This window comes from Nothobranchius furzeri, chromosome 16, assembly GCF_043380555.1.
Source record: "Nothobranchius furzeri strain GRZ-AD chromosome 16, NfurGRZ-RIMD1, whole genome shotgun sequence".
Taxonomy (NCBI): domain Eukaryota; kingdom Metazoa; phylum Chordata; class Actinopteri; order Cyprinodontiformes; family Nothobranchiidae; genus Nothobranchius; species Nothobranchius furzeri.
The window spans coordinates 63,313,129-63,327,751 of record NC_091756.1 but is presented as its reverse complement, the minus strand read 5'-3'; the positions used below and the strand labels follow the sequence as shown (position 1 = coordinate 63,327,751).

The 14,623-nt window shown below is 43.4% G+C and overlaps 1 protein-coding gene across 2 annotated transcripts; it reads right to left on the bottom strand.

Moving 5' to 3' along the window:
* Positions 1-460: 460 nt before the first annotated feature.
* LOC139063586 (uncharacterized) lies at positions 461-4,980 on the bottom strand. Of its 2 annotated transcripts, XM_070545924.1 has the most exons (5): positions 4,624-4,980; positions 4,373-4,464; positions 3,706-3,900; positions 3,415-3,491; positions 461-1,650 (listed from the first exon to the last, which is right to left on the bottom strand). In XM_070545924.1, exons 1-5 carry the CDS (start codon positions 4,781-4,783, stop codon positions 1,275-1,277), a joined length of 900 nt encoding a protein of 299 aa, XP_070402025.1. In that variant the 5' UTR covers positions 4,784-4,980; the 3' UTR covers positions 461-1,274. The 2 variants fall into 2 exon arrangements, with proteins under 2 accessions (XP_070402025.1, XP_070402026.1); XM_070545925.1 differs by lacking the exon at positions 4,373-4,464 and having other exon boundaries at positions 4,624-4,975.
* Between the last annotated feature and the right edge of the window lie 9,643 nt (positions 4,981-14,623).

Below are 14,623 nucleotides of genomic sequence, written 5' to 3'. Positions count from 1 at the left end.
AAAGGGTTAAGGAGCACAAAATATTTAGCACAGTAATCCCCCTTTCCCTCACATGCAGCATCAATCAGCTGTACACAGTGTCCTGTCTCTTGGTTAACTACCAAAATGGACCCTTATTAGTCAAAGCATGGGCAAGGAGCAGCTAAAAGTATGGATGTATTGCACTACAACTTCACATACCTGCTAAATCAGTGATGGGCAATCCTGGTCCTTGAGGGCCGCTATCCAGCAGGTTTTAGTCGTTTACCTGCTCCCAACACACCTGATTCCTGGATGAACCACCTGTTCAGCAGCTCATCAGGCTCTGCAGCAGCCTGCTAATCACCAGCAGATTCAAACCAGGTGTGTTTAGGCAGAGAAACAATTAAAACTTGCTGGATAGCAGCCCTCCAGGACCAGAATTGCCCACCCCCGTCCTAAATGCATGGATTAGAAATAGTTAAAACACCAGAAACAGATGTGTGTGCATGGATTAACTTTAATGGTAGAAAAACAGACCCTCAGTAGTCAAATGTGATTTTAAATGTAACAAAGTATATGTGTGATGCATTGAATTGTAAAAAACAAATGTGCATATTTAATGTGTTATTTATGTTTTGAAACAAATATTTGAATGGAATCACATGAACTATCAAAATTAAACAAATGAAATTAAACAATGCATCATGAATTCATTCATCTAGCTCCAGTTTAAGTTTTTTGATTAGCGAGCGACACATAGAGAGATCACATCTGTGCCGTAGGATATTTAACACAGGTGTGTCTCTGTAGATGTGCTGCACAAACATGTCATCATTGGCACAAACAACAAAATCACACCACTCCATGCCAGTGATCAGCAACTGCCCCTGCACTTGCGAATAATAAGAATGACTTTCCTTTAGTTTGTGCACGCCATGAATAACTGTGATGTAACTGCAGTCAATGTAACTTTGTGCATTTGGGCATTTGATTTCAACTAACCCAAATGGTGGCCTCTCATATGGGTCATACACTAGCCCATCAGGGGATGCACCCAGCCATGGTGCATCAGGATTAATTACCAGTCCACATTTTTGCAAGTTTAGGTTTTTACGTTTTGCATAGTCCCTCAAGGCATCCATCTCCAGGTCCAGTCCTGTCTTCATGAGTGCTGTTTGACGTGTTCCTCGGATGATCCTCTCTGCCAGGTTTTCAGCTGTGGATGCACCTCTAACGTGGCATACCTCCCTAAAAGTGGAAGCTGTCACCCTCTCCTTCCTCAATGAATGCCACTCAGGTGCTGCACTCTGGTTTCATGTGGATTCTTCAATGTTGTGTGACTGTGACTTTGTTACGGACAGTGATTGCAAATGCAGCTGTTCTTGTTCTGTTGGCACATATTTACAGTCTGTTGGCTTTAGGTGATAGTCTTCAAGTGGCACTTTTGGAAACAGTGGGGCATCCATGTGGGTGATAACGCAATAAGATGTAGGAGGTGGATGTTGGTAGGATAGAATGCTGCCAGCCTGTACTTTACCAAATATGGAGTCCACAAGGGGTTTGTCAGGTGAGATATTCATTGAACAGATCAGTGGAAGAGAGTCAGGGTCAAAGTCAGTGTAGACAGCAGTCGGGTTGAGGGTTGCTGGGTCTGGCAGCTCACCGCTGTAGCCTTTATAAAGTGCTGATCTGAAATATCAGAGCATAAGAAACCATTTTTACAACACAGTGATAGAATACATGTAACAGTCACTACATTTACATGCAGCCAATATTCGGGTTTTGATCGGGTTAATAATAATAATAATAATAATAATGCATTTAATTTATAGGCGCCTTTCAAGACCCAAGGTCACCTCACAAAACATGATAAAACTTACACACAAATAAGAATAAAATCATTTAAACAATAAAATTACTAAAAGTATGCTATAAATGTCAGAGTAAAGAGTTTGTGGGCTAGAGAGTGTAAGCCAGGTTGAACAGGTGAGTTTTGAGTTTGGATTTGAATGAGAGGAGGGTGTCAGTGTTTCGGATGTCAGGAGGAAGTGAGTTCCAGAGCCGAGGAGCAGAGCGACTGAAAGCTCTGTTTCCAACGGTGGTGAGACGAGCAGGAGGAACCACAAGGTGGATGGCAGAGGAAGACCTGAGTGAGCGAGATGGGACAGCAACATGGATGAGATCGGAGAGGTAAGGAGGGGCGAGACAGTGGATACATTTGTAGGTGAGAAGCAGGATTTTGAATGAGATTCTGCGTTCAATAGGCAGCCAGTGGAGATGCTGAAGAACAGGGCCGATGTGATCTCTATAGGGGGTACGAGTGATGATCCGTGCTGCAGCATTTTGCATGCAGCCAATATTCGGGTTTTGATCGGGTTAAGGGCAGTATTCTCTCATTCTCATTCTCTCAATCCTCTCATTGTTATTATTATTATTCCTGCTGTCTTCCCAAACTATATTATTCACTGACAGTGTTTGGTATTAAGTTCAATCATGGAAACCCCCCCCCCACCCCACCCCCCCACCACCACCCCCAATCTGATCTGTGCTGTTCAGACTCAGATAAAATCAGATTTGATGCACTTTTGCCTGCAATGATATCCTCAGACACAGCATTTTAATGCATTGTAGCATTGCATTGTAACACTAGATGGAGCCACAGCTAATGTGTTTGAGGCCTCGAGTCACTGTCTGGACACAGTAGGGATTGGGAATGCTTTGAAGCGCTTCATGAGGCTTCAGTGGCACATCACTAGGTTTTCCATCAAAAGAAACAGTTAAATACTGGAATTATCCGTTCAATACGAACCCTGCTATTTAACTGTTTTACCTTCTTGTGAAGATTGTTGCAAAGAGAAAGATAAAACCTTCTAAACTCAATTAACACCGGAGCCATACGCACTGCGCTGTTACTGTAAATTAAGGAAAAATCAAATAGGTCGGATCTTTTTCTTATCTTTTCAATTGTTTAATGTAAAGTTTCTTTCAGTACAAAGTTTAATTACAACAATCCAAATGAGACAGAGCCTGGATTTGTGTTCTAAACAGTTTAAACAGGTTTTAAAAGGAGACATTTGCGTGTTAAAAAAGCAGCTCCTGCTCAGGCCGGTAGACCCGCCCACAACACCGCGGCTGCTGCGCTCCCAGTGTTTTCATTACTGTGGTAAACTGGTGATAATGGACCTTTGATGGGAAAAAGGTTGCAGACCCCTGATCTACTCAAAAGACCAAGATTCCTTGTGAATAGAACATGCGCAGAGTGCACCTCATGAAAGGGTTATCCCGATAGACGTTTACATGACCTGATATTCAGGTTAGAAAAGGGTTACCCCAGGGGTAATAACCCGGTTTTTGCTGGTGTTTACATGGCCTTGTGGGACCATGTTATTTGCAATAACCCGGTTTTGAATGGGTTATTGGCTGCATGTAAACGCAGTCAGTGACTTTGCTTACCTAACTCCACTTGATGAATTAGCACCTGGTTTGGGTTTCACTACCACCATGGCATCTACTGGTCCTGGTTTCACACCCTATTTAGTGTTGGATAGAAGCAGAATCAGAATCAGTTTCCTTGTTATGCAATCAAGGAATTTTCTCTTGGTTCCACATACTCACATCACACAATTAATCAAAATTATAGCTGGGTAAATTTGGGGAAAAAATTAGCTTTAAACGTTTTATCATGTCTCTTAACCACATTGTAACATAGTATTACTTTCAGATATTCTAATTTTATATACAAACCATTGTTCGAGGTTTGTGCCACTTCTGTTCTGTCTCAGTGCATGAAAGGACAGGAGGAACAGCAGACATCCCACACTCTGAATAATGGGGTGTCTGGTAAAGCAATGCAACCAAATGGTTACAGAGCCCAATTCCAGCCACACAGGAGCACGAGCTGGTAACCAGCACAACTGGATCAGAATCACATAAAGTAATCTGAAATACACACAAACAAATACTGTCAATGAACTTAAAATAACTCATTATGTACTTATACTAATGAACAATAAAGCTAGAAAATAAAAAGATGACAGACAGATTTGAGGTAGAACATAAGCAGCTGAAAAGCTGAGTGAATGGATGGTCATTGCTCTATTTTATATAAAATATTTATTTTCATTTAACAGATAATATAATCATTTAACTTTGATTTTAGTTGCATGCACTGACTTTAAACCATCAGAACCTTTTCACTCAGCTACTGCAACACTGCATAACCACTGTTTCAGCTGGGATTTATTTTCAGGCTCAAGTCTATTATGAATATTCATGTATTATATTTTATAATTCTCAAAATATATCCATTATTTGCTAAGATAAACAACTTATCACACCTTTTGTCCAAGCTGAAACATGGTATAACAGTGAAAATCAGAACATGTTCAACAATCTTCACTGCAAAGCCTACTCTCAGCTGGTGTGGTTTGGCTGCTTTCTTCATGGACCGATAGCAGTGAGCTCTAACCGAGATCTCACTGGTGGCCCGGTTTCTCCCTGACACTTGAAAACAAAAGTACAAAAATATTAACTGGGGACATCGTTTTTATGTTTATTTAGAAGATAGCCCAAGACACAGGAGGTCTTAACTTAGCATACGGAGGATACACATGCATTAGTCAGCTAGCAAGTAGCTAGTTTTTGCTAGCTTTAGCAACTTACCTTCATAATTGCAGAGATACGAGGACACATAAAACATAAAACCTTTCTCCAGTGTACTCTGCGGTGCTGAACTGCATCCTCGCACAATTCTTCGCACATCGTTTACTGTAAATCGTGGTAATTCCAACAAACATCGAGTGAACTGCAAAGCATCTACCATTATGCTGGCTTCTTCTCCTGGACCGGAAGTGAGGGGGCGGCCTTATGTAAAACACGGAAATGACTCGTGCATAGAGCCTATTCAGACAGAGTGAAGTTTAGTTTATAAAAAATAATGTATTTTTACAACAAGTTACTTTCTGGTCATTTTTCTGATGAAAACTTCACATTTGATCCGTTACACTGTCTTTAATAAAAAAAATCTAGACATCATGAAGTAAACAGTTAATTCCATGAATAATTGGATTTATTTGATTGAAATGTGCAAAGATGCACACATACAGCTAACATTTAGAGGCAACCTCATTCAAGACAACTATGACTCAACAGTTTCTCAAAATAAGGTGTTTTTCCCATCTGAAATGAATGGTGCTTTGCCTCAAATATTTAGTCAAATCATTTCATTTTGTTTGTATGCTATTGTTTCACTTCTTGTGTATATTTTTGATTTCAGACTTACCCTACCCCTTTGAATGGGGTACAGGCTATATAGCCATTTTGGTGGGAGCAGGGATGACTTTTCTTGTCCAAAGTAGCTCACCCCGGGTTTCCACGGGAGCCGTCAGCAGCACGTTACTGCAGCAGCACGTCTTGCTCGCGTAAGCTGCTGCTTGGCCCTTCCCACGAGACGCGAAGCAGCAGGGGGGCAGCTGTCACCGACAGAGCACGAAGTCACACGAGTGACTTCGTCAGTAAACACAACAACAAGCAGGAGAAAACTACAACATGGTTTGTGTTTTATGTTCTGTCCATTTTATAATCGCCAATACGGACCTGAAAAACAAAGGAGACCGCTAGCTAGGTGATAACTTCTCACGGGGCCGCACAGTTAGTAACTTTTTTAAAAGTAAAGCAACCGGAAGGCAGTGCGTTCTTTATTCTGAAAATCTCGGGTGCTTCTCTCCATTTCCGCGTCCGATTTCCTGTCTTTCCTTCCCCAAACATGTCTAAATTGACCCGTTTCAGAGGCGTCGCGCGTAGGAAATAGAACCGGCGCGTAAAGGCCGCGACATGCTGCTCCAGAGACGCGGCCGACTCGCGCTGCTGACGGCTGCTGACGGCTCCCGTGGAAAAGGTTCTGTTGACCACAGCGGTTCCTATCAGCAGCTATGACGTGCTGCTGCAGTAACGTGCTGCTGACGGCTCCTGTGGAAAGCCGGGGTAAGTCTTCACTTCAGCACTTACGCCTCTGGTTGGTAAGTCTAATTTTGCATACTCATTACTCTAGGTTTGTTTTGATTTAGATATAAACCCAAACTTACACCTTGTCAATCTTATAGGTGTAATCAGTCTTGAGAGAGCTTATCCCTTGACACTGGGTGCAAACATGGGTACAACAACCACTGCTGTACTTGCTGCTATGGCTAGCCCTGGAGATAAACTAGCCAACTCACTGCAGGTAAAAATGTTGACCCTCATGGTTGGTACAGTTGGAAATGTAAATTTGAAAGTGTATTACAGCTTTATCAATTTAAGGTATTTTTGCTTTTGGGTTTGAGAAAGAAAGAAATGTATTTGAGTGAGCAAAAACAAAAATTTGCAGGAGTGACTGCCAGCCACACAGCAGCAGGCCCCGCAGACTACAGGCCTAAAAATAAAAGCTACTTATAAAGCCTTTAACAATTTAGGATTTATTTATTTATTGCTTTTTAGTCTGAGTAATTAACCCCCAGAGACCCACGGTTGTAATATTACAACATCAGATTTAAGTCTACAAAAATAAACCTTCCCCATTTTTTTTCTTTTAAAACCACATTTACATTGCTAATAGGTCCTATTGTTCAGTTCCGCAACACTATTGGCTGTTAAAACATGTAAATAGGCCAGTTTATCTGGCCTCCTTGAACAACATGTGAAAGGTTAAAAAAAGATTTTGCTGTTGTTTTCTAAATTTGGGTTTCTGGGGGTTAAGGTGTTACAGTTTTTTGTTTTATTGACTATATCCAAAAAAAATATTTAACTTTTACAGAGCAAGTCAGCCCAAATCAACCTTTTTTTGCTGATAAACTAAATGAGTGTCAATAATTTGCACTTCAGTTCATTAAATATTCTGCCTAAAACTGTCAGTGTTACGCCCTCTTCAGGTAAAAACTCTAAGAGACCCTGTGACGTTAGATGGTACCACATGATGTCACAATGCCAATGTGAGCCTGGGTGTGTGTGTGTGTGTGTGTGTGTGTGTGTGTGTGTGTGTGTGTGTGTGTGTGTGTGTGTGTGTGTGTGTGTGTGTGTGTGTGTGTGTGTGTGTGTGTGTGTGTTTGTTAGCGGCTCCGCTCTCTCTGTCTGCCAGGCAACTCCTCCTTGTGACACATTTTTCAAACAGGAAATGGGAGTAGAGTTAGACTCTGGTAGGGGGTGACTTGCTCTTTAATAGACGTTCATACCAAATAAATTAATAAAAAGATTTGGTTGTACATCTGAGTCAAACACAAAATGCCAACATGGCCATATTTAACGAGTGTTTGTTTTTTATTTTAGATTGCACTCTGCCACTTCTTCTTCAACATCATGGGAATCCTACTTTGGTATCCAATCCCCTTCATGTGGGTGCCCATCAGGCTAGCCAGAGGTCTGGGGAACAAAACAGCTAAATACCGCTGGTTTGCTGCCCTCTACCTCTTCTTGTGTTTTGTAATTCTACCTCTCAGTGTATTTGGCCTTTCATTGGCTGGCTGGCAAGTTGTGGTTGGCATTGGTGTGCCTGTAATTGCATTAATTGTCGTGGTTATCATCATCAATGTTATGCAGTCTCGATGCCCACGCTATCTTCCAAAGGTTCTCCGCACCTGGGACTTTTTGCCTCAACCCCTTCACTCCACGGCTCCCATGGACAGGGTGGTGACTTTGTCCATGCTGTTTTGTGGCAGACACTGCTGCTACTGTTGCAGATCCAGCACCTGCTGCAGAAAAGACAATAATGAGGAAAAGATCTCGAGGATAAACATGAAAGGTCTAGAGATGTACAAGAACTCGGTCTTGACTACAGATAAAAACATAAACACGAGTGTTATAGCAACTCACCTTTAATGTCATAAGGTTAAAATGTTATCAATCAATCAATCAATCAATCAATCAATCAATCAATCAATCAATCAATCAATCAATCAAAAAACTTTAATCATCCCCGAGAGGCAATTGTTTCAGTACAGAAGAATTGGTACTGTGGTCATTCGCAACAAGAGTCGCGCTACCGTTAGATAATAGATGAAGAGGGGATTACATGAGGAGAATTGGGGGAGGGAAAAAAGGCCGAGCAGTTACACCCAGCAGGGAGTAGCTCTGCTATGCAAAAAAACACCTCAACATGTAAGCACGAACGTCACAGTTCACAACATGAGACCCGGTAGGGAGGGGGGTGGGGGGTGGGGGTGGGGGTTGGGGGGGCTGGGATCCTGGTTTCCTCAGCGGGAGCAGCCCGTGTGGCGCTCGGCCAACTGAATCCACAGGTGGGTGGGAGGTCATGGGAAAGCACAGAGCACATTGAGTGCCTCCATTTTGATGGCCTCGCTGCAGAGACCACAATCTGAAGGCGGGGGGGGTAGGTAGGGTTTCACAGCATCTGTCTGCATTCCTTCCATCGTGGGGGTTGTTGCACGCAACTCCAAGGCTGCTTATGGCGTCAGATTGATAACAGGACTTTGTTTGTGTCAGGCAGAGATAATTTTCCTCTCTGCCTTAAAGTCTGTATTGATCATTCAAGTCCTCCAGTGAAGCCAATTCGGTGATTAAACATCTCCACACCGTCCGGTGACCCTCTCCGAGATTACATCCATTTTGTGCACTAACACCGGTAACGCAGCTAAGACATTGTCCAGCTTGCGATTCACCTCGAGTAACGTCCCAGTCTGTGAGGTCTCCGCCCGGACGGTGCCGTCCATGGGTGCGGGTCGCCCTCCAATCGCTCCCGTCATCCCAATTTTTCGAAAAACCAGATATCCCCCCACTCCAATCAGAAGAAATCCAGTGATCATCAGACCAAATATCCACACATCTTCGACGTCCTCAATGGACAGCTGAGAGAGACAGATGACATTCCACTTCTTCCAGGAATCGAACATATATCCCGCTGCGTGTGTCCCGTGAGGGCAAGCGCGAGCCCCCTCCTCCATTCTCATCGTAGAAAAAATCTTATCAATCGCGTTGAATGACCAATTAATTAAATCCATTTCTGAAAAATACTGATTTCCAGAGGAAATGCAGAGAAGCGCTCTGTAGGCAGACGGGACAAAAAGAGCCTTGGGGAAAAAGATAAGGGAGCAAAAAGGGAAGTGTCTGTGCTCTGTGAGTGCCATACAGCGATGGGTGTGTAACATCCATAATTCCAGGTTTCAGTTTGTAAGAATAATTAATAGCAGTGTAACCCTAATCCTTTGCAGGTGTTTAGGATTCATTAGCTGATTAGAGTGTGACATGTTGAGTCTAGAACATTGAACCTTTTCACAATATTCCAATTGTCTGAGATTTTGAATGTAGAGTTTTCATCAGCTGTAATCCATAATCATCCTAACTATAACAAATATCAGGCTTTACATGTAATGAGTCTATCTCAAATATTAATTTAATCTTTTAAATGGAACTACAGACATGAATGAATTTTGCACAAGATTCAATTTTTTAATAGAATCAGCTCCTCTAAATCTGAGACCATGGTCTTAATTTGGAAAAGGGTAGAATAACTTCTCCGGGTCAGGGATGAGGTCCTGCCCCAAGTGGAGGAGTTGAAGTATCTCGGGGTCTTGTTTACGAGTGAGGGAAAACTGGAGCGTGAGATCGATAGGTGGATTGGTGCTGCATCTGCAGTGATGCGGGCGTTGTACCGGTCTGTTGTGGTGAAGAGAGAGCTGAGTCAGAAGGCGAAGCTCTCGATTTACCGGTCGAGCTTCGTTCCTACCCTCACCTATGGTCATGAGCTTTGGGTAGTGACTGAAAGAACAAGATTGCGGATACAAGCGGCCGAAATGACTTTTCTTCTTTGGGCCTAATTTATGTATTTCTCTTCAAAATTGCTGAGGGTTGCCTGTGTGCAGTCTCTCTATTTTGAGTGCTTGCCCTCTTTTGAACCTTCTCTTAAAAAACCTTAATTTTCTGTCAAAATTAACTTGAGACAACTTAAATTGGGTAAAAAAAATATTTTTTCCTTATAGGGTCCATAGGACCACACTTCAGAAATCTCCTCTCTGCCGAGCATAGCTTTAACCATAAATCCTTTAATTCATTATTCCAAAATGGTTGTTTAACTCTAGTAATGTTTCTTAAATTCCCTTGCTTTTTAATAGGACAATATTTTTCCATCTCAACGTGATGTCTGATATCGGAATGTCATTCTGTCTTGAGAAGTGTGGTTGGATGGTGACAAAGAAAGGGAAGGTAGTGCACACAGAAGAGATCTCACTCCCAGAAGGAACAATAACAGACATTGAGGACAGCTACAAGTACCTTAGTATCCCACAAGTAAATGGCAACCTCGATGAGGCCGCAAGGAAAGGAGCTATAGCCAAACACCTACAACGAGTAAGGCAAGTCCTAATGTAACGTGATGAAGGAGCTGTTCCAACCAAGATTATTAAATCTTTTCCACAGTCCCTTTGACGCAGTGCCAGAGTGCATGAAACAGCCTCAAGGTCATGCATTCACTTCTAAACTGTTTACATTCCAGCGATGAAGACAGAAGATGAAGACTGCTTTCTTTTCTTTTATTAAAAAAACCAAAGAACTTTATTTTCAATAAAAGCTCATCAAAACAACTGTTAGTCAATAATAACCATGTGACTGATCTGTGAAATCACAATGTTATAATTAATATGTTTTAATAAGTAAATGACTTATTCTAGCCACTAGTCACGCTGATACACTAAGGTAAATAATCACATGACACATTGCTGTCGCAAATCCAATCAGAACCTTCATGTCTGAAGTGTGGCAGAGTCTCTGTGGTGTTTATTTAATCTGTCAGCTGTGATTCGTCCAGAATCATAAACATCAATATTAATAAAACAGCCCAACGCCATTTTAAGTTCAGTATTCAGCCAGATCTCAAGATCCCCTGAAGTTCATCACATGCTAAGTGAAGTATGGACAGGCCATCTATACTTCCCTTTTTAAGCTAGAACTGCCAAGCTGGAAAATCCTGTCGTTGTTATCAACAAAACAACGGTTCCTTCAGAATAAAAGCTGAACCCGCTGACCCAAGGAGGGTCCCCTTTTGACGCTGTGAAACAACTGTCGCTTTTTACCTGGAGACTATGCAAAGGCTGGTTTGTCGTGCTGTCAACGCTGTTTGATCGGCTCCAGTACCAGAGGAGGGTCCGTGGACCTGGCATCCTGATCTGTACGGGAGTCTCACTGAAGGGTATGTAGAGCGACATAAATGGCGTCTCATGTGTTTTTATGACCAAGGTTCAAACGTTGATCAGTTAGGAGCAAAACATCATCTCCCACTCAGACTCGCTTCTCCAGAATGGAGGTTCTGAACTGACATCGCACCAACACACACTTCACCTCACATTCCATTCCACAAGCATCCATCATTAGAGAGTTAGTTCTGTTAAACTGTTTAAAATCATTTAGATAATAAATTTTCTTAAACGTTTCAAAGTCTCTCTCTCTTCTCTTGTCTCTCAGTTCATGCAAAGTGTTTATTTAATTTCCCTGTAATAAAAATAACCAATCTTCTGATTTAAATAGCCCAGTGTCCCTTAGATGGGGTCCATACTAGATATGGATCTTTAATGTCTATGGTCATTAATTAAATTGTAACTCTTTAACCCTACACTAAGAAGTCAGCTCAATGGCAAGAACTGAGATCTGAGCAATAAACAGCTAGGCCCTGCCAGTAATCAGATATCCTGCAGGAATAATTAGCTGGTCAAAATATGAAATACAGGCTACAGATGTTAAGATATGGAAGCTCCTAACCATGTATGGAGGGTTCCATCCCAAATCCAGCACCATAAGACTGCACTAGCCGTAAGGAAGGAGACCGAGGACTAGTGAGTGTGAGAGCCACTATTCAGGATGAAATATCCAAGATCCATAAGTTCATCAAGGACAAGGCCCCAACAATTGACATGCTCAGGAGACACTGGAAATACCATCGTGGAAGGATAAACCCCTACATGGGATGTACCACTGACAGATAACCAAAGTGGCTGATATCAAGAAATCCTACCAATGGCTAGAAAGAGCTGATCTGAAGGACAGCACAGAGGCACCAATCATTGGCTGCACAGGAGCAGGCCCTAAACTCCAGGGCAACGGAGGTCAAGATCTACCACACCAGACAAGACCCAAGGTGTAGGCTATGCAAAGAGGCCCCTGAGACAATCCACCACATAACTGCAGGGTGTAAGATGCTGGCAGGGAAAGCATACATGGAACACCACAACCAAGAGGCCGGCATCGTGTACAGAAACATCTGTACAGAGTATGGACTGGAAGCCCCAAGGACAAAGTGAGTAACACCTCATAAGGTGGTTGAGAATGAGAGAGCCAAGCTTCTGTGGGACTTCCAGATCCAGACTGACAAAATGGTGATGGAGAAGCAACCAGATTTTGTGGTGGTGGACAAACAGCAGAGGACATCCGTTGTGGTTGATGTGGCAATACCAAGTGATGGCAACATCAGAAAAAAGGATCACGAGAAACTAGAGAAGTACCAGGGCTTTAAAGAAGAACTTGAGAAAGCCAGGAGAGTGAAGACATCAGTGGTACCCGTGGTCTTCGAGGCACTCGGGGCAGTAACCTCCAAACTGGAGGAGTGAGTTGGGGGAGGTTAGGACCCAAGATGCAGACCCAGGATGACACATGGCAGGAGTAGTGAAAACGTAAAAATCCTTTATTTAGGGGTAAATCCAAAGGGCTGGAAGCCAAAAACCAAAAATCCAAGAATCAAAACCTGGGAATATCCAAAAACACAAGAGACCTAGAGAAATTCCAAATACCTAGAGAGGGGGCGAGACAACGCTGACACAAACAATGGACCAACAACCACACTGAGATGCAGACAGGGTTATATACACAAGGGCTGGGTGATTAGGGAATTGTGCACAGGTGAGACCAATAACCAGAGGAGGAGCACAACAGAGCAGGGGAGGAAACCAGACCTAATAATGGGGAAGGGAGCAAAATGAACTAGAGGGAGAAAACAGACTAGATAAAACACTTAACAGAAGACTAATGATAAAAGGTGTCTAAGGAATAACGTAAGGGAAACCTAGAGAGCCTGGAGGGGGTTGGGGACACACAAGGACACTGAAACCTTGGGGGAACACCTAAGGGGAAAAAAACCTGGAGTGGGCTGGGGAACACAAGGAGGCACATGAGGAACACAAGGAGACACATAAGGGAAACCTAGAGAGGGAAGGAGAACACAAGGAGACACATGAGGGAGACGCAGGACGCAGACCATGACAGGAGTGCTGTGGCTAAAGCAGATCCCAGGAAAACCATCAGACATCTCAGTCCAGAGAAGTGCAGATCTAGGAACAGCTAAGATACTGCAGAACCCTCAAGTTCCCATGCGTTTGGAAGAGGACCCGAGCTTGAGATGGGAACATTTTTATTTATTTATTTTTATGCATGATGGGAGAATAATAATTGTAAAACAATATGATTTAGGGCTGTTGACCAGTTATAGGGGTAAGCGTTCAGGAACAAGAGGAATTGAGAGTAAGAGTGAGATGGCGCTTGGGCGGGTGCATGCTGCGAGCTGCTCGTCCTCTTTATGCAGTGGTACCTTGCTTTTTACTGGCTTTTATTGGCGTTTAATTGGCTTTTATGCATTTTTGTTGTCTCTGATGACTTTTTTGTATGGTGTGGATTCCCTGGTGACATAAGATCGAGCTGCACTGCTGAGGCTTCGTCCTCCCGTTGATGTAGTGGGTTGCGAGAGCTGGGAACCTCACGAATGGCGCTGCTGGTTGGACTGCCCGTGTGCTCTCTTCCCCCAAGCCGTGATGTGTCGGCCCTCTGTCCGCCCCAGCTCGAGAAGAAAGCATCGGAGAAGACGGGGAAAGAGAGGTAGCCGGCGCGTGAGACGTCGGACTGGATCCCTGAAGAAGCGGCTGGTCCGATTCGGCACAGCTTCTGACCCGGTGTTTCCAAGATGTCTCATGGATTACTCTGCGCCCTGCCTAGGGAACTTGGCCGGCTCTGAGAGTGAACTGGCACCGCGCCACGGCCAATCGGCTCGAAGACCTCGCCAGACTGGGGTTTGCTGGGGGAATCTGCGCTCGGTTACAGGCAGAGTTAGAGGGGACTGGGACCGTGCGCGATCTCGGTGCCGCAGCCCCGCCGTAGACCCGGTTTGGTCTAGTCAATGCCAGATCTGTGCTGAAAAAAACTTTTATTCTTTGTGACTTTTTTATTCAGCATGACTTGGGTTTTCTCTGCATCTGTGAGTCATGGATCCCGTTTGGTGGCTCAGGCGCCCTGCTGGAGCTGGTACCACCTGGCTGCTCCTGTTTTAATATCCCCAGACCACGGGGCAGAGGTGGAGGGCTGGTTGTTGTTTTTAAATCCAGCTTTCCTTGTAAACAGCTTACACCCACCATGTCATTTTCTTCCTTTGAACTGTGCTTATTTGAACTGTGCATCTACCCCCGCCTGCTCGTTGTGCTGATGTATCGCCCTCCAAAGACTGACTTTAACTTCCTTAATGATTTCTGTGATCTTGTGGCAGACTGCATCCTAAAATATGACTATGTCCTATTTTTTGGTGATTTTAACATCCATATCTGCTGTCCTGACAATGTGCTTGCTAAAGGTTTTTTTAATTTGCTAGATTCATTCATTTTGACTCAATGGGTATCGTCCCCAACTCATGCCAGGGGTCACACCCTGG

What these genes read in the sequence shown, in the direction of transcription:
- LOC139063586 (XM_070545924.1), bottom strand. Translation starts at nt 4,783, where the DNA reads ATGGTAGATGCTTTGCAGTTCACTCGATGTTTGTTGGAATTACCACGA. An exon ending in GTATCTCTGCAATTATGAAG is followed by an intron (nt 4,465 to 4,623) that starts GTAAGTTGCTAA and finishes TTTGTTTTCAAG; the next exon opens with TGTCAGGGAGAAACCGGGCC. An exon ending in GGCACAAACCTCGAACAATG is followed by an intron (nt 3,492 to 3,705) that starts GTTTGTATATAA and finishes AACACTAAATAG; the next exon opens with GGTGTGAAACCAGGACCAGT.